Source organism: Beta vulgaris, chromosome 1, assembly GCF_026745355.1.
Source record: "Beta vulgaris subsp. vulgaris cultivar EL10 chromosome 1, EL10.2, whole genome shotgun sequence".
NCBI classification, from domain to species: Eukaryota; Viridiplantae; Streptophyta; class Magnoliopsida; order Caryophyllales; family Amaranthaceae; genus Beta; species Beta vulgaris.
In genome coordinates this window covers 62,117,677-62,139,943 of record NC_079202.1, presented here as the reverse complement: position 1 = coordinate 62,139,943, position 22,267 = coordinate 62,117,677, and the positions used below count along the sequence as shown (strand labels likewise).

At 31.2% G+C, this 22,267-nt stretch overlaps 1 protein-coding gene across 1 annotated transcript; it reads left to right on the top strand.

Annotated features, from left to right (window-relative positions):
- The first annotated feature begins 12,924 nt into the window (after positions 1-12,924).
- LOC104902057 (caffeic acid 3-O-methyltransferase) lies at positions 12,925-17,398 on the top strand. Its single transcript, XM_010689755.4, has 4 exons — positions 12,925-13,531; positions 15,553-15,866; positions 16,419-16,483; positions 16,655-17,398. Exons 1-4 carry the CDS (start codon positions 13,095-13,097, stop codon positions 16,949-16,951), a joined length of 1,113 nt encoding a protein of 370 aa, XP_010688057.2. The 5' UTR covers positions 12,925-13,094; the 3' UTR covers positions 16,952-17,398.
- Positions 17,399-22,267: the final 4,869 nt, after the last annotated feature.

The window sequence follows — 22,267 nt, the reverse complement described above, 5'->3', positions numbered from 1 at the left end:
CGAAATTGAGTCACGTGGGTTCGGAGTTTTTCGAACTTGAAACTCAAATATATTGTTGTTTCAAGTAGTTATACACTTATACTTTTACATGCTATTTTGTTTTTTAAATTATTTTTTTAAAAAAATAACTACTTGCTTGTCCCAACAAAAGACTCTTAATTAAGAGTGTTTTTTTTAAAAAAATACTACTTGGATACTTGTCCGATCCCAACAAAAGACTCTTAATTAAGAGTGTTTTGGTCCTTTTTTTTGTTAATAGTAGGAAATTCAAAACAAGAACTTTTACTAATTCCATTTTAGAAAACATGAAGAATAAAAGAGAACATAGAAAACCAATGAGGTCTAGCCTAATGAGTAGGGATTGGAAATGGATCGGATCGGGGCGGGTGGAACATCACCAGCATCCACCACCCGCAATTGTTTACTACACCCGCATCCATCCATCCGTCATCAATCGGGTGAAACGGGTGGGTCGGGTGCTAAATGGGTGATGATATTTAGTATATTTTTAAAAGAAATTAGTGACATAATATAAAATAATTATATAAAAAACATAAAATATAAGTAATTTACATGTAAAATTTAATAATTGGGTAATGAGTTGGATGTTAAACGGGTGATGAATCGGGTTTTCATCCATTTAAAATGCCGGGTTAAGCGGGTGATGGATCATCCATCACCCATTTTCATCCTTACTAATGGGTAAGACCAAGGGCATGTGTACAACAGATCACGATTTTGAACCCCCCTCTCATCTGTAATATGTACGATCCTTGTGGCTCATTAATAAAATTTATGTAAGAGATAGATATCAAAGTTTTTAATTATAATACAAGGGGAGAATTAAAAAAATAAAGAAAATAAAAGACTAAAACATAAACTCTACTACTTTATGCCTCTATAAGTATATACATTATACAATATAAACGGAAAATTCATGCCAATAAATAAATAAATAGTATCCTGATCAAATAAAGGCACACAACCACGTAAGACGAACACCTAATTAAATTCCATTATACAATTATAGAGATAAATTAATTATAACTTTGACTATATAATAATAAAAAAAAATCACAAAGGAATAGTACAAAAATAAAAAAGAGGAACACTCGAGAAGTATATTAAATGAATGAAATCTCAAAGAATTTGAAATATTATGGTGCCAAATCCATTATAGATTACTTCGTGGTGTTTGTCCAATTTTTATTTTATTTTTTTATTTTTTTTTGAAAAGAAGACATCGAATTATCCAAAAAGAACACCCATATTTCTTTTATCAAAGCGTTTTTGGTGCAATCCGCCACATAAAACTCAAATCGTGCGGCCACATTAGAATACCTCTTCCTCTTCCCAGCCCATTTCCTCCTTCCCTTACATTTTATTTTCTCTCTCCTCCCGCCCCAATTCCTCTTCGCGAAAACTCCAATGGCAACCACCATCTCCTTCGTTCCTCCCTCCTCCCTCCTGCCGCCCCAATTCCTCTTCGCGAAAACACCAAAACCCACAGCAAACCCACTGGACCCCACTTCTCTCACGTGCGCCGCATACCTTTGAAGTTGGAAGTGGGAGTTGGGTGATGAATTGTACGAATGTGAGGAATTGGGGTGTTTGGGAGAGAGTTCACGGTGATATCTTTCCAGACTTCTTCCATGGTTTTGTTTTGTTGGTGGAGAGAGAAACAAGGAGAAAATGGAGATGGAGAATAAGAGGAGGATGAAGAAAGTGATCTACACTCGGTAGATGTCATGTTGAATTGTTGATGATGCCAACATTTGAAAGGACAAACACTCAAGAGAGAGAGAGAGAGTGTGTAAAGACTTTAAAAGAAGTTTGTCATTTGTTTTAGTATATATACGTATACAATTTGACTAGTTAATTTTAGTATACTATATTTACAACTCACTAGAAAACTCTTGAATATATACATTTTCTTACTTTTTTTTTTCCTTAATTTGACTTACATACACACTAAGAAAAGCCAAATAATATGATCACATGCTTATAATATCATATTGAACGAATTTCAGAAAAAGTAACCCGTAAGTTCAATAAAAGTAACACCTTATAATTATAAAAAGTAACTCTTAACTTCAGAAAAAAGTAGCTCATAGTTTCAGAAAAGTAACCCCTAGTTTTAGTAAAAGTAACTCTTTATAATTACAAAAGTAACCCTTTATAATTACAAAAAATAACTCCTTATAATTACAAAAAGTAACTCCTTATAATTACAAAACGTAACCCATAATAGCATTATAAAAAGTAATTCATAGTTTCCGTAAAGTAACCCCTTAGTATTCGAAAAAGTAATTTTTAGTTTCACTAAAAGTAACACCTTAGCATTGGAAAGCAACGCGTTTTACTTTTTATGAATAAATGAGATTACTTTAAATATATAATAGGGTTACTTTTTATGAAAAAAAAATAACCCCTTATAATTACAAAAGTAATCTCTTATAATTACAAAAAGTAACCCCTAGTTTCAATAAAAGTAACCCATTATATTACAAAAAAGTAACCTACACTTTCAGTAAAAGTAACCCCTATTTATAGTAAAAGTAACCCCCTTACAGTTACAAAAAGTAACCTATACTTTCAGTAAAAGTAATCCCTAGTTATAGCAAAAGTAACCCCCTTACAATTACAAAAAGTAACCTATACTTTCTGTAAAAGTAACCCCTAGTTATAGCAAAAATAACCTATACTTTCAGTAAAAGTAACCCTATTTATAGTAAAAGTAACCCCTATTTATAAAAAAAAGTAACCCCCTTATAGTTACAAAAAAGTAACCTATACTTTCAATAAAGTAACCCCTTAACATTATAAACAGTAATCACTAATGTCAGTAAAGTAACCCCTTAAAATTCGATAAAGTAATCTATAATTCACTAAAAGTAACACCTTAGCATTGGAAAGTAACGCGTTTTATTTTTTATGAATAAATTAGATTACTTTAAATATATAATGGGTTACTTTTTATGAACTAAGAGGTTACTTATACATTTATTATGGTTATTTTTATAAATATTTCAAGCTATTATATAATAATTGGGGTTACTTTTGTGAACATATGATGTCACTCGAACAAATAAATAAGATTACTCATACATTTAATTAAGGTTACTTTTATTAACTAATGAGGTTACTTTTATAATATAATGGGTTATTTGAAAATATATACGAGGGTTACTTGTAGAATAAATGAGTTACTCGTATGATAAAATAAGGGTACAAATAATAATAGTTACTTATTATGAAGTAATGAGTTTCTCGTATCATAAAATAGGAAAAAAAATAGGGGAAATAAGAGGAGAGAGAAAATGAGGCAAAAAAATAGGACAAAATGAGAGACACATCAAAGAAGAAAAAAAAAAGAAAAAAAAAAGAGTTTAAAAAAAAATGAGAGAAAAAGGGAAAGGGGGCGTGACAACATGAGAGAAGGGGAAGGGTTAGTTAGAGGAAGGGGGGTGGCCACACCATTAGTTGAAGGTGTGGCCCGCCACATATAAAAGTTTGTGTTCTTTTATATTAGTGTAGAGAATGACGTGGACATAAGTCGGTTGACTTGAGAATCATGTGGGAGCCCAATGGTTAGAGCTCCCACCTCCCAATCTCATGGTCGGGAGTTCGACTCAGATCAATCCCATATTTGAGGTGTTTGTGTGGGTTTATGCTTTTTGGGTATAAATCTCCTGTTTCTAGTCTGAAGTTTCTTATGGATTGAGATCCCTTCTTACCCCCTACTTCATAAAAACTGACCAGTTAATTACCGAATAATTTTTTTTTAAAAAAGTCGGTTGACTTTTTCCTGAAATGTGTAAAAGAAAAACTCGACACATTACCACAGAATCTCAAATTACCACCATAGCATCATCGAACATTCTAGAATTGTTTTTGCAATATTGTGAGATACTGTGTCAAAAATTTGTAATTAGGCTTAATGGAATTTGGGCCATAAACCTAACATGTAATATTGTCTTTCGAAGTTACACTCACCCAGCTGCCTACCTGTACTACTATATAAAGCCCGCTCAACGGCCCATATTCCTGTTGCGAAGCCGCTAAATTACCAGACATGAGATAACCCTCTCATAACTTCTTTTCAAATCAACCTAGAATTGGTGTAAGTGAATTGGATTGGACTTTGCCAAATTCAAATTCAGTTTAAAGTTTTTTAGACTCGAAAAATTGAGTCTAAGTACGATTTAAAGATTTTTTGAATCCAGTCCAATCCAGTCTGATAATGTTTTCTTGAGTCCGAATCCAGTCCAGTCCAATGCGATTATTATATCATTTTCTTTTCCCGATATAGATTTAATTATTTACAACGTTTTCTCATAATTAAATTTAATAAATTAAACTCATTATATATATTCCATAAAATAAGTCACATACACATTTTATATTATATATTATAAATATTACATATATATACATTATATATATATATATATATTAAATATATATTATATATATAAATATTTTTAGATTGAACTGGACTTTCAGAGTATGCTTACACCCCTACCTACTAGAATAGTTTGCTTGCCATTGTTGGCAATAACATAGAAAATGTATGACCACACACAAGTAGGGTTGACAAAAACTGACCCAACCTGATAACCCGACCTGAAAATTTCGGGTTTGGGTTGAGATTTTCGACCTGAAAAAAAAATGGGTCGACCCAACCCGACCTGAATATATAATGGGTTAGGTTCAGGTTGACCTTTTGAACCTGAAAATAACCCGAAATGACCTGATTTAAAAATAACTTATATTATGTTAGGTTAGCCCTTAGCCGATTAGGTTATAATATTGGGCCTAGCCTAACTCACTTCAACCTAAAATTCCGGCTTTGAATGTTGAAACTTAAACATGTTACATGTACAGTACCTTTCTAAATTAAGTTGGCATTTTTTTGATCATTGGATGTTTAGATTTATATTTCAGGTCATTTTGGGTTGGTTTTGGGTCAACCCAAAAAATATAAGGTCAGGTTTGGGTTGAGGTTTTCGACCTGAAATATAAATCAGGTCGGGTTTGGGTCAAGGGTAAGTGACCTGAAATATAAAACAGGTCAACCTGAAATTGACCCAACCCGACCTGATTGCCAGCCCTACACACAAGCCCAATGAGGTTCCATCCTAAAACCATATGGTGATAGGTGGAGTAACCCATTAGCTTATATATTAGTCATATACTTTTAATTCTTCCAATGTGGGACACATGTGGATTACACTCTCAACATTTTTTTTTTTAAGGAGAAATTTCATTAATTGAAAGTCAAACGACATCTACAATAGATATTAAAGAAAAACAAGATACAATCAAACAAGGTTAAATCAAATTCGTCTTTGAAAAAACTACAATTAATGAACTAGATCGAGCAATACAGCGCAACCCCCTTGTATTTGCTGAATCAAATAGCTATTGATAAGAAATTCTATCATTCTGACATAGTTTGGGAAGAACAATCTTGATCGAGCCATGTTTACCGCATCTGAGATTCCAATACCTTCATGTTGAGTCTCGAACTTCAACCAATGAGAACAATTTCTCATACCTAAAAACAAAAAAAATACTCACAACTCCCATAGGGGAGAAGGACATCTCACAGTAGAGAGTACTAAAAAAATCCCATAAAAAGAAATACTAATTTATTCAACAAAAATAAAAACTGAAAATAAAAGAGGGATAGGGGCTTACCATGGATGAAAACATCCATGGCAGCCCCCAAACTGATGAAGAAAGAGTAAGGGAGGCTAGGGTTTAGAGAGAAAAAGAGAGAGGGGGGGAAGGGAGCGGCTATTACACACTCTCAACATAGTTGGTTAGTAAATTGACCATCATTCAATGTCACCCCAAATATAAAAACCTAGATTATAAATGTTAATTAACATTTATATTATTATAGCACAAAAATAGCGATTGATAATTAATAATGTCTTTGTCTAATGATTAAAAATTGAGGTGATGTAAACAACATATTACACATTCGAATACCCCATCTCCTTTTTTGTATAGCCTTTGTGGCGATAGATCCCGTGCACATTTTTGAACGTCGACTAGGAGTTCCAATTTCAACAACTCAAAGCCGCCCAACTTATGATCAAGTTTAATAGCTACTCCCTAGAAGATTAGGAGAATGTAAGACTTGTAAAAGCTTTATGAATAATTTAAAAGTTATATACTTCCTCCGTTTTTTTATAGATGCTACATTTCCCTTAAATGGAAATGTCATAATAGATGCTACATACCATAAATGGATTCTTTTTCACCATAAAAATCTTAAAATACTATTAAAAAGTTGGTGGTCCCCCACCTTCTCTTTTAAAATACTCATACTTTTTCCTTAACAAATGTTTTTTTTATTCAAAAAGTGGTGGTCCCCTACTTTCTCCCTCTACCTTTCTTAAAAATCCTCCACTTTCTCTATGTAGCAAGAATAAAAACACGGAGGAAGTACAAGACAATACAAATAATACCCAAATTTTCCATCAAAAACAATATCTAAATCTTAGATCCAACCAATGCTAATTAAGATAAGATTGGTTGGTGTGGAGTTGGTCAAGTGCTCTACTGCTCTATCAACTATCAAGTACTTTCTCTATACTCCTAAACTAACTACGGTTGACTATTCCTCACTATTCACATGCCTACGGCTACAAATATATTAAAATAATTATTATAATTTTTTTAAGTAGGTTTTCAAATTATTACTCTCTCCGTCCCATAATATAGTGCCTATTTCATTTTTGGTGGGTCAAACTTTAAAATCTTTGAGCGAATATTCTCATTTGTATATATAAAAAAACATATTCATGTGGGATCTTGTTAGATTCGTCTCAATGTGTAGTTTTATAATATCAATTTTTTATATTTTTTATTAATACAAAATTGAAGATATTAAAGGTCAAAGTTATGTCTTGAAGACCGTGTAAAAAAGAAACAAGCACTATATTATGGGACGGAGAGAGTAACTTTCATAATATTTATACTCAAATATTTTTATAATAATTAATTGTAAAATAAATATATTAACATGTAGGAAATTCAAGTTGTTGCAAATTCAAAAAAGCATTAGAGAATTACTTTATACGATCATAAAACTTCAATTCAAATACCTAACCTATTCTCGGTAAGACAATCATAAAACATCAAAATTTCAAGAAAATACCATACGTATAATACAACTTTAATTCTAATCCACAATCTATATTCACTCTAAGACTGTCTATAACTTATGAAGTAGGATTGGAACACACCATAAAATATCACACACACGATAAATATAGGAACTTTATGTTGGGTATATGGCGTGATATGGAGCTCATGGAGGTGTATGGGTGTGGAGATGAGGTTGCGTAGAAGAAAAACGTCATTCGGGACATAAGACTGACTTTGAATGCACATATCTTTCAATCTATAAATGATTTTGAGGTAATTCAATTTGGAGGTGATAGCTTGTTCCGAGAGCTTTCCAATGATAGGTCATATGTCCAATTCCGGTGAGAAACGAGAAAATTATGACTGTTTTACGAAGAACTGACGAAACTGACGGCAGAAGCTTCTGTCCGCCCGCACGTCGGGCTGGTGCGCCCGCACCAGAAGATGGTGCGCCCGCACCTATCGAGGATGCGGATTTTTTCCGGTTTCGTTTAATGAGGGTATAAATAGGTGCCCTAATTACGATTATTGTATTATTCATCATTATTCACAGATTAGAGAGAGAAAAAGCTACAGAGGGAGTTCTTGAGTGCTTTTTTGTAATCTAATTTCTTGAATATTCATCGATTGCTAGTGCAGATTCGTGGTTTTTCTCCCAGTTCTTGGGTTTCCACGTAAAAGTTCTGGTGTGTTCTTTCCTGCTTTATTATTTGATATTCTATTATTGTTTGCTATTATTTCTAGATTGATAGTCAATAGAACTTACACTTTATTTTTCAATAGATTTGGATTGGAACATGCCATAAATTTGATGACCAACATTAAATTGAAATTTCAACAAAATGATCAGCTACCACTACAACGATGGATTATTAAGTTTTCTTTACAACAATAATCTACATATAAAAGAATATGTAATTTCGTACCCAATTGAAATTGTGCAGCCCAGAGCTGCAGCCGCTCCTCCTGCTCATGCTAAGAGCTAACATTGTATGTATTCCATTTGATATAATAATCCTTTATATTACGATATAACATGACCATACTTTTTACGTGGACTGTAAATTTTTGGAAAATCAGGCTACAAAGGAAAGATATTTACATATCTAAACCAAACTATATTACTTATAATTAAAAAGGAATAATTAATTCGAATATAACTTGATTCTAATGAATTTGAAGTGAATCCAAATTGAGTTCCTGACACATCTACCTACTGAGTAGATGATTCGCTACAGATGCGATATTAAATATATATATATATATATATATATATATATATATATATATTATATATATATATATAATATTATATATATTATCTATTATATAAGCCAAGGGAGGAGGTGTGGTGTCCTTTTTTGAAGTGACTAAAATACCCTTAATGATCTAATTAATAGGATGAAAAAAATTACAAAAGCAAATCATTTAAAAATTCTCATTCTAACTTGCCATCTAAAACAAGTTTAAAATGGTATATGCATCAAATACTTCAATCAAAAATTAAATGGACAAAATATTTATACCTTATAGAAAAAGATGGCATACATAACGTGCACATGAAAAGTCTGAACATTCACTACCTTTAATACTTTTTAATTCAGTTAAACCAACTCATTATTTTTGTTCTTTCTGTTCAATATTCATTCACAAAAAATTAATGTTAACAATCACTCACAACCTTTTTATTTTTTTACATTAGCGAATTAATATATCTAAATTCATCTAACTGTTGAATTTTTCACATTTAAGTTTAATCATAAATAAAGTACGAATGGAGTATCTAATAGAATAACAAATTTTGAAATTAACGCACGCATCGCGTGCATATGAAGGCTAGTATATATATATGGGAAGGATCCGCTAAAAATCACTCTTAGGCTGAAAACTGAAAATAAAGTAACTTTTAACCCATTTAGGGTAACTTTTAACACTTTTAGGGTAACTTTTGTCAGTTTTGGGGTAACTTTATTATATTAAGGATAGTTCTATATATTTCAAGGGTAACTTTATTTATTATAAGAGTAACTATTACCACTTTTAAGGTAACTTTTTACCTTGAAATATATGTTAGTGAGAGGGGGTAACAAATAGCTTTAAAACAGCAACTAATCACAATACTTTGGCAACTAATAACAATACTTTGTATGAATTTCGCCAAATATATGTTAGTGAGAGTGGGTAACAAATAGCTTTAAAACAGCAACTAATAACAATACTTTGGAAACTAATAATAAAAAACTTTTAAGTTTTCAACAAATTTACACCAAAATCTACCAAAAATTCACAAGTCAAAAATCAAATCACCGACAACAATCACGTAATTTGACAAATAACACTGCATAACATCTCCCTCATTTGCCCAGCAATTAGAGTCCAAAAGTTCGTTTGCAATTACACTAGATTGCTCTTTTAAGTTTTAATGATTGCTCTTTTTTTTTAAGCATCTGATCGGGTCCTGGTTCATCTCTTTCAGGCCATACAAACTCTCCAGCAGTCATCACACCATGACCGAAATCTTGTTCAACATCTCTAACATCAAAAAGACTACAAAAAAGAAATGCTCAAGTGTTATGACATAGCAACTATACAGAGATGAAGTTGATACGAGTAAGCAACAATATAAACAATAAACATATAAAATAGACTAAGATGGAGAAAAAGATAAAGAAACATATTCAAACTCTTCTAGATCTAACAAAAAGTTGAAGAAAAAATTTCAAACCACCGAACGAAAAACTAAAAAATGAAACATAATCCAAATATCAACAAATTCGGGAAGAATATGAAACATAAAGAAGAATCGCACAAAAAATTGCAGATGAACATGAAAGAAAATCACAATTGAGCATAAAACCCTAGAAAAATTGGGGAAAAAACTCAAGTAGAGCAAAATTGAATTTCGAATCAATGAAATTCTTACCGGAATTTCGAATCAATGAAGGATTAACAATGATTGAAAGAGAGAATTGGGAGTGTGCGTGGAAATCGCCATTTTAGGAGAGAGAAATAGCGTGAGAATTGAAAGCGTGATTGAGAGCTGAGGAACAAGAGAGATAAAATCAGGTAGGAGGAAAAAAAAAATGGGCACGCAACGTGGCTAAATCATGGCCATCTAATTTTTTTCTTCTAAATCCGATGGCTAATATTGCTTGTTTTCAGTTTTCAGCCTAAGAGTGGTTTTCACAAGATCCTATTCCTATATATATATATATATATATATATATATATATATATATATATATCTAAAATTCAAGACGGACAAATGTCATGTTGCCACATGTACTCTCCCCTCCCCCACACAATCAAATGAGACATTAAGTAATAAAAAAGTGTGTTTCAAGACTCGAACCCATGACCTCTCATTTGATATGCTGATGCACTAACCAACTAGTGATACAATATTCATGTTGGTCTTTTTGAAGGAAAAAAATCATTTAAAGACAAGCTAAGATACTGTTTCTATTTTTTAAAACTTCAAATGCGCGCTGTTAAATAATCCGGGACGTATCACCCGCGACAAGAGCTAGTTTATATTGATAAATTGTGCTCCACTATATATTCATGTTTATTTCTAATGAGTAATGAGTAATCTATTTAATGAGTTCATGAGTAGGTTAAGTTTTTTCCATTAACTATCACCTAACAGAATTAACCCAAATCAAATCCTATCCAATCCTCAATACATCATCACTTGTTTAACACCACTAACTTTTTTTTCTACTTTTTCAATCAAATAAAATATCTGTTGGAAGGTTATTCTCTCATTAAATTTGGACCCAAAGAGTTTGTGGCCAGTGGCCACAATCATGTTGCTTGATGGGTTGGTTGGCGGAAGTGGGTTGGTGGAAAGTAGAAGCATTTTTCTAAGAAGGAACATTTTTCTGTTTTCTAAGTATTTAGGCTATGTTTAGTTCACCTGAAATTTTCTGATCTGATTTGATCTTATCTGAATTTATTTTTTCTGATATGATATGATCTGATCTGATTACAAGATTTTATCTTTTAGATTTTTCTCAATATATAAGAAAAAAATATAATCATGTGGGGCCTTGTTTGATTCGTCTCAATGAGTACTTTATTAAATATTCAATTATTATAATTTTTACTAATATGTAATGAAAAATATTTAGTAGTATAATGATTTTGAAATATAAGTATGATCTGATCTGAACTTATTTTTTCTGATATGATCTGAATTTATTTTTTCTGATCTAATCTGATCTGATTAAATCTGAAATAAGTATAAATAAAGTGAACTGAACATAGCCTTAGCTAGTGAAGACCATTCACCAACTATACAACTAGTGACAACTAGTATTGTATGTGTAGGATTAAATACTACAAAAAGTTGGTCATCAATATTGACATTTGGACAACACAGGCTATGTTCAGTTCACCTTATTTTTGCTTATTTCAGATCTAATCAGATCAGATCAGATCAGATCAGATCAGATCAGAAAAAATAAGTTCAGATCAGAAAAAATAAGTTCAGATCAGATCAGATCAGATCAGATCAGACCAGATCAGATCAGATCAGATCAGATCAGATCAGATCAGATCAGTTCAGATCATATCATGCTTATATTTAAAAACTTATTATTATTAAATATCTTTCACTACATATTAATAAAAATTATAATAATTGAATATTAATAAAGTACTCATTGAGACGAATCAAACAAGATCCCACATGACTATATTTTTTCTTATATATTAAGAAAAATCTAAAAGATTATCTCTAATTGTGGATTGTGTCAAGATTCTAAGTGACAAAGATAAAAAAATACAAAGGGGGTATTATTATTTACTAGTACATTTGTTCAAAAGAATTATTATTGTTGTTGTTGTTGTACTTATTAATTATTAATATTGGTAATTATTATTAATCTTGTTGTTACCATTATAAATGTCATTGCTATTATTATATTAAGTTATTTTGTTGTTATTAAATAATAGAAAATTAAAAGCCACATGTTAAGAACATAAGATTGACGCAAAAATAAGAAATATATAAAATATGATATCTCAAATTCATGACAACGAAACTACTAATTTCGGATTACATTTCAAAATAAGCTAAGTGTGAGATACAAATTATAAATTTAGATTCGGTATACCTTTTCTTACCGAATTCCAAATCTCTCTAGCTATTTGAAGTTGCACGATATTTATTTATTTTTTGCTCAAGTCATAGTTGTTTGTATATCTTGTTCTATTTTATTTATTAAAAAAAAAGAGTTCAGTTTGCCGACTTCTCTATGTGAAACTTTTTTTTAAGGGAAAGTGTGAAACATTGTATAAGTGCTCTTATAAAATAATGACTTGAGTTATATAATTATTTTTAGTAATAATAATAATTATGATTATAATTATTATTGTTGTTCTTATAATAATGATAATAATAATAATTATTATTAATAATAAAAGTTGTATAAAAGTTGTAATAGAAATAAAATGATAATAATAGTAACACTATAAAGAAGATCTTATAAAAGATAAGATCTTGTTGAAAAAATAAGTTCAGATCAGATCAGATCAGATCAGATCAGATCAGATCAGATCAGATCAGACCAGACCAGATCAGATCAGATCAGATCAGAAAAAATAAGTTCAGATCAGATCAGATCAGAAAAAATAAGTTCAGATCAGATCAGATCAGATCAGATAAGTTCAGATCAGAAAATTTCAGGTGAACTGAACATAGCCACAATCAGTACTAGAGTTAGGTAAAACATTTTTCTCAAATATTTTTCCAAAAAGTGGACCTAGATGGATGGCTAAGGGCATGAATCAACTTTGACAACCAATTAAAAGCACAATCATATTCTTCCCTCTATAAAATAAAACCCTTGCTTCCTTCTTACATGATCAAACTACGTACCAAAAACATATCCTTCACAAAAAACTAACACAATCACACATTAAAAATGGCACCTTCATCAGAAACCAATGTTACTTATGCAAAAGAGCCATTGAATAATGAGGAAGAAGAAGAAGCTCTTTATGCAAATGGAATTCAAATAGCAAATTCTTGTGCACTTCCTATGGTACTAAATGCAACCATTGAGATGGGTGCGCTACAAATAATCTATGATCAAGCAGGAGCCGAAGGGCTCTTGCCTGCTGAGATAGCAAGCCGGGTTCGTGCTCGAAACCCGGATGCTCCAGCCATGTTGGACAGGATGCTTAGGCTCCTGGCCACATTCTCTATCGTCGGTTGCACCACTATCTCTACCGCTGACGGCGGTGTCGAAAGGCGGTACAAGTCGACACCATTGACTAAGGTTTATGTTCCTGATGAAGATGGAGTGTCATTGGCTCCTAACTTGAAGTTGTTTACTGATAAGGTTTTTCTTGCAAGCTGGTTAGTTTTCAGTTTAGCCTTTTCTTTTCCCATGAAAAATTTGATTTTGGAGATGTGTACTTCTATTATTGAATATTACTTCTTATAACAAAACCATTTTTTTAAGGTTGCGTTCTCTTCACTTGAAAAAACCTAAACTTATCTAAACTGAACTTATTAGACCTGATTGACTCTTATTTGAACTTATCTTTAAGTATTGTGTGAGACCTGATGAAGCTTGATCTAAATTTATTGGATCTGAAACTCATTTTTTAGGATTTTTTTTTTTGTTAAAAACCACCTTATAAAACATGAAATTTGTGAGAAACCACTTTATATAAATTTCTTTGTGAAAACAAATCTTAAACAAATTTCTTCGCAAGATCAAACCTTATCTTATTCCGACCGTTGATCCAAGGTTCCGGTATTCGCATGTCATATGCAAGACAGTAGTGATTTTTTAAACCCAACAAAACCTTATGCCTTATGCCTTATGCCTTATGCATATTTCATTACTCTTAGAAATGCATATATAAGCATTACTCATATAGTCATATCATAAAATGGTATCCTTTTAAAATTTTATGATAAAATCTTGTGTCCATAGATATTACCAATACCAAGTTATAGCATAGATAAGATCTAAACTTGTACAATAATATCATGGAAACACTAGAAGAATTGTCTTCAAGCAACATCCAATATTACTTAATTTTGATCAGATTCATTGTATGGGACATGGGACAACATTAGCCACTACTTTTGAGCAAGCATACTCGATGTTAGTTTGACATATTATTTCTTTACTATTTGTCGTTTACTCATGATTAACACTCGTTGCTCTCTATAAAAGCTACTCTAAAGAAGATACAATTATTCACCAAAGAAAAAAAAGAAGAAGATACAAATACAATTACCTCCCATAATTGACCATTATTGGAAGCTGAAAAGAAAAAAGATAGTACGCCATTGGTCGCTTTCGGTTGTTAACCAACCCATGAGTAACTGTTTTTTCTAAGGAAAATGGAGTGCTAGTCTACTATTATTATTGGTCCCAAAAGTTACCAAAATAATTGAAACAAAAGTAGTTGGTATAATACAACTAGTAAAGATAGGTATTTTGAGAAACACACCTAATCACTTATTTTTCACTCCTTTCAACTTTAAAATAAGGATCGGTTATGCTATATGCAGTTCTTAAAGTTTCATATAAGACATGAATACACTACTTAAAATAAAAATAAATAATTGTGAATTTATGGAAAAATTTTGCATCAACCGATGTGATCAATTAATGCAACTTATTTTCATTTTTAGCTTCTTATATACAACCCTTAAGGCTGCATATAGCTTTTCCCTTAAAATAATAGAGTATATGACATGTGCTTATTAGTTAATTCTATACAAAATTAAAGTTAAAAATTCTATCCAACTTAAAAGATTATGTGTTCTTTAGATAGAAGTATAAATTATAAATATATATATTCTTAGCTGGTCATACAAAAAAAAAATAGTGATAAAGAAGGATTTTAGAAATATAGAAAATGAGTTGGTTATAATTGGTCTATAAGCGTTCTAGTGTTAGATTTTCATAGTCGTATGTTATTACTCTAATATATGTAATAAAAGTTCTCCAAAAATAATTACATCACATCTTATTCAAATTAAGATTTTTTCTCAACAAACTAGTATATTTAAAATGAATAGAAGAAGAAATTGTTTTAATAATCATAAAAAAAATCGTATCATTATTACTTAAATATAGAAGCCTCTGACCTCTGTTGACGCTAGACTTAACTTATACGAACTCATCTAAATGTATTAGCAACAACCTTGATTTATCTATATGTGGCTCTGTGTGGCATTACTAGATGAAAATAAACTGAAACTGATAAGTTAACTGAAATTGATAAGATAAAGCTGAAACTGATAATGTGGTAAAACTGATAATGTAATTGATTAAAGTGACAATAATGTAAGATTAAATTTAAGTCTCTATAAAATACAAAGCAATAACTAGAAAAGTGAAATTTGTATTTTAGGAGCAAGCTTAAAGAAGCAGTGTTAGAAGGAGGGATACCATTCAACATGGTATATGGGATGCATGCATTTGAGTACCCAGCTGTTGATTCAAGGTTCAATGAAGTCTTTAACAAGGCAATGGCTCAATCAGTTATGTTTGTGAAGAAGATTTTCAATAAATACAAAGGTTTGGAGAATGGCGATGTCAAATGTCTTGTCGATGTAGGTGGAGGTCTTGGTCATTCTGTTCGTTTCATAACATCTCACTATCCAACCATCAAAGGCATCAACTTTGATCTACCTCATGTCATCGAAAATGCCCCTCCAACTCCCGGTAATGTATCTACATATACTAGTCTTATATGCACGCGCGTGCGTTAATTTTAAAACAGTGTCTTAAAATGCAAAGTTAATATTAAATTGTTTTCTTTTGTAACTTTTTTTATTTTATTAGGTCATTAAAAATAATTTTATATTTTTAAACGAAGACACCATCTTCCTCCCTCTTTCCCTTATATAATAGAGATATAGTCTATAAAAGTATATATGTATTAATGTATATGCTACTTCTTCCGATCTATTTTTCTTAGTTACGTTGTATGATTCGACTAATCATGTTTCATGTTAATGTACCAATTTGACATTAATATTCAAACTAGTAAGTAATATAGATTATTAAAAGTTGATATTTAAAAATATATTGAGACGAATTCAATAATATTTGTTCTTAAATAATAGGAGGGTAAATAAGGTCAAAACAAGTTATGCATGTAAAAAGCGAAAAAAGTCAATATAATAAAAAATAAAGTATTCCTCTCGGCTCTCATGTGTGTAATACACCCAATGTTGAAGATCCACAAATTTATGGTAATTTCTACTCTTATAGGTGTGGAGCATATTGGTGGAGATATGTTTGAAAGTGTCCCCAAAGGAGATGCCATCTTTATTAAGGTAAGGTCATAAAGGATTATTTTTACATTTATTATCTCTATGACGCATCAGATAATGTAACATTAGAGCTGACAATCTTTAATTTGACACGATAATATGCTAAAATGCCCTAATAAAACATTAAAAAAGCTAATGTTACAGTGTGATTTTTGTTTTTTCAAAAAAAAATAGTGGATTCTCCATGATTGGAGCGATGAACGTTGCTTGATATTGTTGAAGAATTGCTACACGGCGTTGCCAGAGAACGGAAAGGTGATCGTCGTGGAGGCGATCGTTAACGACGAGCCCGAAACGACGATTTTTGCACGGGCCATTACCCAGGTGGATCTATTGATGATGACACAAAACCCAGGAGGAAAAGAGAGGAGTAAGAGGGAGTTTGAAGCTTTAGCCAAAGGAGCTGGATTTGGTGGCATTAACACCCATTGTTGTGTGCATGGTTTTTGGGTTATGGAATTCTACAAGTGAGATTAACAAATGACATTGATTTTGAGGGTTAGCAACTCTATTAGGCGGTGTAATACTTCAAGATTTGTTAAATTGAACTTTTCGCTCCTACTAGGATTGGTACTTCATCCGTTCCAAAATATAAGGCATTTACAATTTACGAAAATTTGTTTTGATCACAAATATTTTTCATAATATGATAAATAAAATTATAAAAACTATATAGTTGGATTTGTTATGAAAAATACTATACTACATTAATTTTTTATCCACGTAAACTGAGAGTAATTAACGGTCAAAGTTCGACCTCGAACATTGTGCGTGCCTTATATTTTGAAACGGATAGAGTAACTCTCAAAGTGAACGTTGTATACTTTCCCAGTTAAAATGTATGTGTAACATTTGTAATGTTCTCATGATTTGCCGCCAAAAAGTTGAAAAGAATATAATCAAGGGTATTTGTGTTAATTTTTATGTGAAGATAGTACTCTATGATCAGTAGTTCTGCACAGTCTCTAATGTATATTTTTAATTGTTAATATTTTTAATTAGGTTCATTAGTAATAATTATGAAAAAATTAATACTTTAAAGACAAAATTGACTTTAACACCACAAATTATAGCGTGGGTGCACCCAACACCACCAACTGACTAGTAGCCAAAACATTCCAAACTATTGGCTTGGGTGCGGCGACGGCGAGTGTCATAAATGACGTCATAGCTAACTTTTCTTGCCGACAGCAGGAAATCCGTGTTAATTTTTTTTCCCATTTTCCCCATATCCTTTTTTTTTTCATTGATTAGAAGTGTAAGTCACATGAACATGTTCGAGAAAAGTTAGCTTCAATGTCATTTATGGCATTCACTGCAGCTAGCAGGCCAATAGTTTGTGGTGTTTTGGCTACTAGTCAAAGTTGGCGGTGTTGGGTGCACTCGCACCATAGTTTGTGGTGTTGAGACCAATTTTAACCTATTTTAAAACTATAGATTGAAAACCAATCCAATACTATCTCACATGATTATATTTATTGTATGCAAAATTTCCAAAACCTTGACAAGAATATTCCAAGTGAGCAAAATATATAAATAGAAATAGAGGCTTATTTATGATTTTATGAATATGCTTAGTTATCATCCCTGTCTTCCTTATAGCTTTGGAATCAATTGTATATTGTGTTGTTTACCCATTAATCATGTGACAAAGGGAAATTTGGTCATTACTCCTAATCGTCAAACAAAATCCAACTAACCACTAAACTATGTAAAGTGATAAGTAAGGGTTATTCTTTCACTAGCACTAAGCAACATCGAAATGTGTTGATAAATTAACAAGCTAGGCATAAAACGAGTCGGAAGGTGTAAACTACCAACTAAAACCTATTAAACTAAACTAACTACCAAATAACAAAAATATAAGTCCTGATTCTGTTTTTACACGGGAATGAAGGTAAACTAGAATCTTGTTTTATTTAAATAAAAAGATTCATTTTTATTGGGAAACACTTACATTGTTTTTTCTTTTTAACAAAAAATAAAAACTTAACATTAATATTGCATAGTTTAATGTGTATAGGAGTTTAATGGGTTATGAGATTCTATTTTATCATTAATAATGGTGCATTGGAAGCTAAAATTATGAGGACTTTTTTGGAGTTAAATTATTTTCATGAGGGTATTTTGGGTATAATTATTGATTGAAAATAGAAACAAGACTTATATTTTGGGACACTTTAAAAGGAAATAAGACTTATATTATAGGACGGAGGGAGTAGTAATCATGCCATTAATCAAGTAAGAAGTCTAATTAAACCCCTAAGTTCATATTTAAACACCAAACCCTAACCAACAAACCACTCCATAAATCCAAAAATGGGGACTTTAGATAAATTACCAACTAATACCATAATACTAAACATTAATCTAACAATAAACTAAATAAAATAAACCACAAATAATTAAACTAAACAATTAACAACTAATCTAATGAAAACAATAAAAATAAAACAAATAAAAGAGAAGATAGAGTAAGAAATGCTCATTGATTGGTTGTAGAACTTCAATATAAGTTGTCACTCCTTAAATTTCAAAATCTCCAATTTCTCTTTAAATTTTCTCACTTTTTCCCTCTAATCTAAATTATGAAAGTTAATCCTCCTTAAAACCTTAAAAAAAAATATTCTAAGACTAAAAAATGGTTAGTAAAATATTGGCTAAAACCTTAATCACAAAAGTGATGGTAAAAGATATTTACTACTCCTAATAAATAAAAGAGAAAAAGAAAAAGGAATAGAAAATATAAATAGGTAAAGGGAGGTAAAAGAAAAAGGAAAAGAAAACAAAATGAGAAGTTGAAAACGGTCGAAAACGTTGCAGGTGCAACTGTGCAACAGTGCAAGTGTGCAACAGAGTAAACAAGGGTTTAGAAAGAAAAATAAAAGGAATTTACATCCACCATATGTGGTCAACGGTATCATGGGTTTCAACGGTGGAGAATTCTTCATCATCATCATCAAGCAGCAGGCCCATCAATCAATCATGGCCGTCTGATATTTTCTTCAATTCAATTTCTTTTACTGCTCGGTTTTCTCCATGGATTTTTCCCTTTATTAATTAAATGAGTGTTTGAGGCTTTGAGCACGTTTTCTTTGAACGTGGTGGCTCCATGATCGCTCATATTTTCTGCCTAACATTCTGTTATGATATTGAATTATTAATTCACTAAAAATAGAGAATTAAAAAATTATTAAAACTGATGAGTTGGATTCTACTATTTATTTATTTCTATTTATAGTGGATTGTTGTTGATCAACTAGATAGATAAAAAAATTTCCTGACACTAATATCGTGGTTGAGGCGAAGGTGCTAGAGTGGAGGTGGTGCTGATGTTTGGCGAGGTGAGGGAGGCTGCTTTGGTGATGTGGGTTAGGGAGGAGTGCGGTGTAGAGTAGAACTAGTGTGCTGGAGGTTAAGGAATGGTCAAAATGCTCACCGATACATATACCAAAATACGGAGGGAGAAACTAGACAAATAAAACAAAAACAATATAAAAATAAATAATATAAATCAGAGTAATTAAGATGAAAAAAATAGAAAATAAATTACGAAACCTTTTTTTTTTTAAAGAGAAATTTCATTAATTGAAGGCCAAACGACATCTACAATAGGTATTAATGTAAAACAAGATACAATTAAACAAGACTAAATCAAATTCGTCTTCGAAGAAACTACAATGAACCAGATCGAATAATACAGCACATCCCTCTTGTATTTGCTGAATCAAGCAGCTATTGACGAGGAAGTCTATCATTCTGATATAGTTTGGGAAGAACATTCTTGATCGAGTTAAGTTGACCGCATCCGAGATTTCAATACCTTCATGTTGAGTCTCGAACTTCAACCAATGAGAATAATTTCTCATACCTAAATACAAAAGAACCATACTCGCAACTCCCATAGGGGAGAAGGAGGTTTCCAAAACAGAAACTAAAAACCCCATAACAGGGTTTGAGAAACTCTCATAAAGAGAGACTAATTTATTGAACAAAACAAGAAAATGAATTAAAAACTGGAAATAAAAGGGGAAAAGGGGCTTACCATGGATGAAAACATCCATGGCAGCCCCTAATTGATGAAGAAAGGGTAGGGGAGGCTAGGGTTTGAGAGAGAGAAAAAGAGAGGAGAGGCTGGGGTTTATAAATTACGAAACCTAAATTAACCTATCTATAAAATTACTAAAACAAAGGAAATAAATAAATTATAAAATTAAGAGCTAAAAACTAATAAATAACTCCAGTTAAACAATTAAGCTACAAAATATAAAAAGAAGAAATAAGGGTTAAAATAGATGAAATAAAATGAAAATAAATTACAAAAATAATCTAAAAACTACCTATAAAAGTGACATAAATGTCACTTATTATCATGATAGTAATCTCACTTGTTCTTTTTATTGATAGAGAGCATAAAAAAATATTTCCAATGGTCTTTTGTAGATAGAGCATTATATTTCCATTAATCTATTTGAATTTTAATTTGTTGAAATTTTAACATTTGAAGTGATATCCAAGTGAAAAAAAATTAATAGTTCTCTTCATTAATAAATGTGTACATCTGGCACAATGTTATTAGCAAGCTAAATATCCTACTAGTATATATATATATATATGCATACTTATATGAGAAATGAGAATGAAATTTTACACGCTATAAATATGCATTCTCATATGAACTCATTTATATATATATATATATATATATATATATATATATATATATATATATAAAAGCTATCACATGTTGCTCAACCTACTAGTATATTGCTAAATCTGAATTCGCTCAAAAAAATTCATTTCCCTCCTCACATTTTCTCTTCTACATGCCCAAAAGGTTTCCTCATATATTCTCTCCATGCATTTTCCAAAAGTGATTTATTTTTATATTATAGTAAGGTGTCAATGTCTAATTCGTGGTGAATGAAGCTAAGATATTTCCCTATGTGCATGAAGGTGCTTCTTGCATTAAATTCAGATGTCAGAGATCAAGACATAGAATGTTCAATGTTGAGTAGTGCTAAAACCCTTATCATGAGCTGTTATCACTGTTCACTCACAACTATATATTATTAAAAAAGATTGATGTAACACTTCTATTAGAAAAAAAACAAATTTATGTTTGTGTATTTGAAACCCTGATTATTGTTAAATCAACTCATGCTTATGTGTTTGAAATTCATATTTTTGTTAATTCAACCTTTGTTTGTGAAAAAAGTAAACATATGATCTATGTCATAAAACAAAAAGTTGCATTGATTTACGTGTCTCATTCACCTTCCCCCCCCCCCCTCCAAAAAAAGTACATTTGATTATTGATATGAATCCATGTTTGTGTATTTGAACTCTTGTTATTGTTAAATCAATCCATGTTTATGTGTTTGAAACCCATATTTTTGTTAACTCAACGTCTCAACCTCTGTTTGTGTATCCTTTTTCCCTTCTATTCCCTAGTTAATTTCCTAATATTATATTAACTTCATTTAATTATTAAATTACTATTTTACTTTTTTTATATAATTGTTAAATTATACATAGTGATAGCCGCTAGCCTTTTATGAGTTTATCACTCCTTGTTCAATGTTAGGTAGAGTTTGTGGCAACAATTATATTGTTTTCGTGCAAGTACCAAGCACGTTGTTGCGAAAGTATAAATATCATTTTCTCATCAATGTTGTTAGACTAACGAGTGAAGCTCATCAACCGGTACTCAGTAGAGTGGCCACGTTGTTAAAGTAATTCGAAGGGGGCAACTACCACTGTCCTAGTGTCCTAGACAGCTACTCC

Excerpts from the sequence above, each read along its gene's own strand:
- LOC104902057 (XM_010689755.4), top strand. The coding sequence starts at position 13,095 with ATGGCACCTTCATCAGAAACCAATGTTACTTATGCAAAAGAGCCATTG. Across the intron at positions 13,532-15,552 it reads AAGGTTTTTCTTGCAAGCTG|GAGCAAGCTTAAAGAAGCAG; the intron begins GTTAGTTTTCAG and ends TTTGTATTTTAG. Across the intron at positions 16,484-16,654 it reads GAGATGCCATCTTTATTAAG|TGGATTCTCCATGATTGGAG; the intron begins GTAAGGTCATAA and ends AAAAAAAAATAG.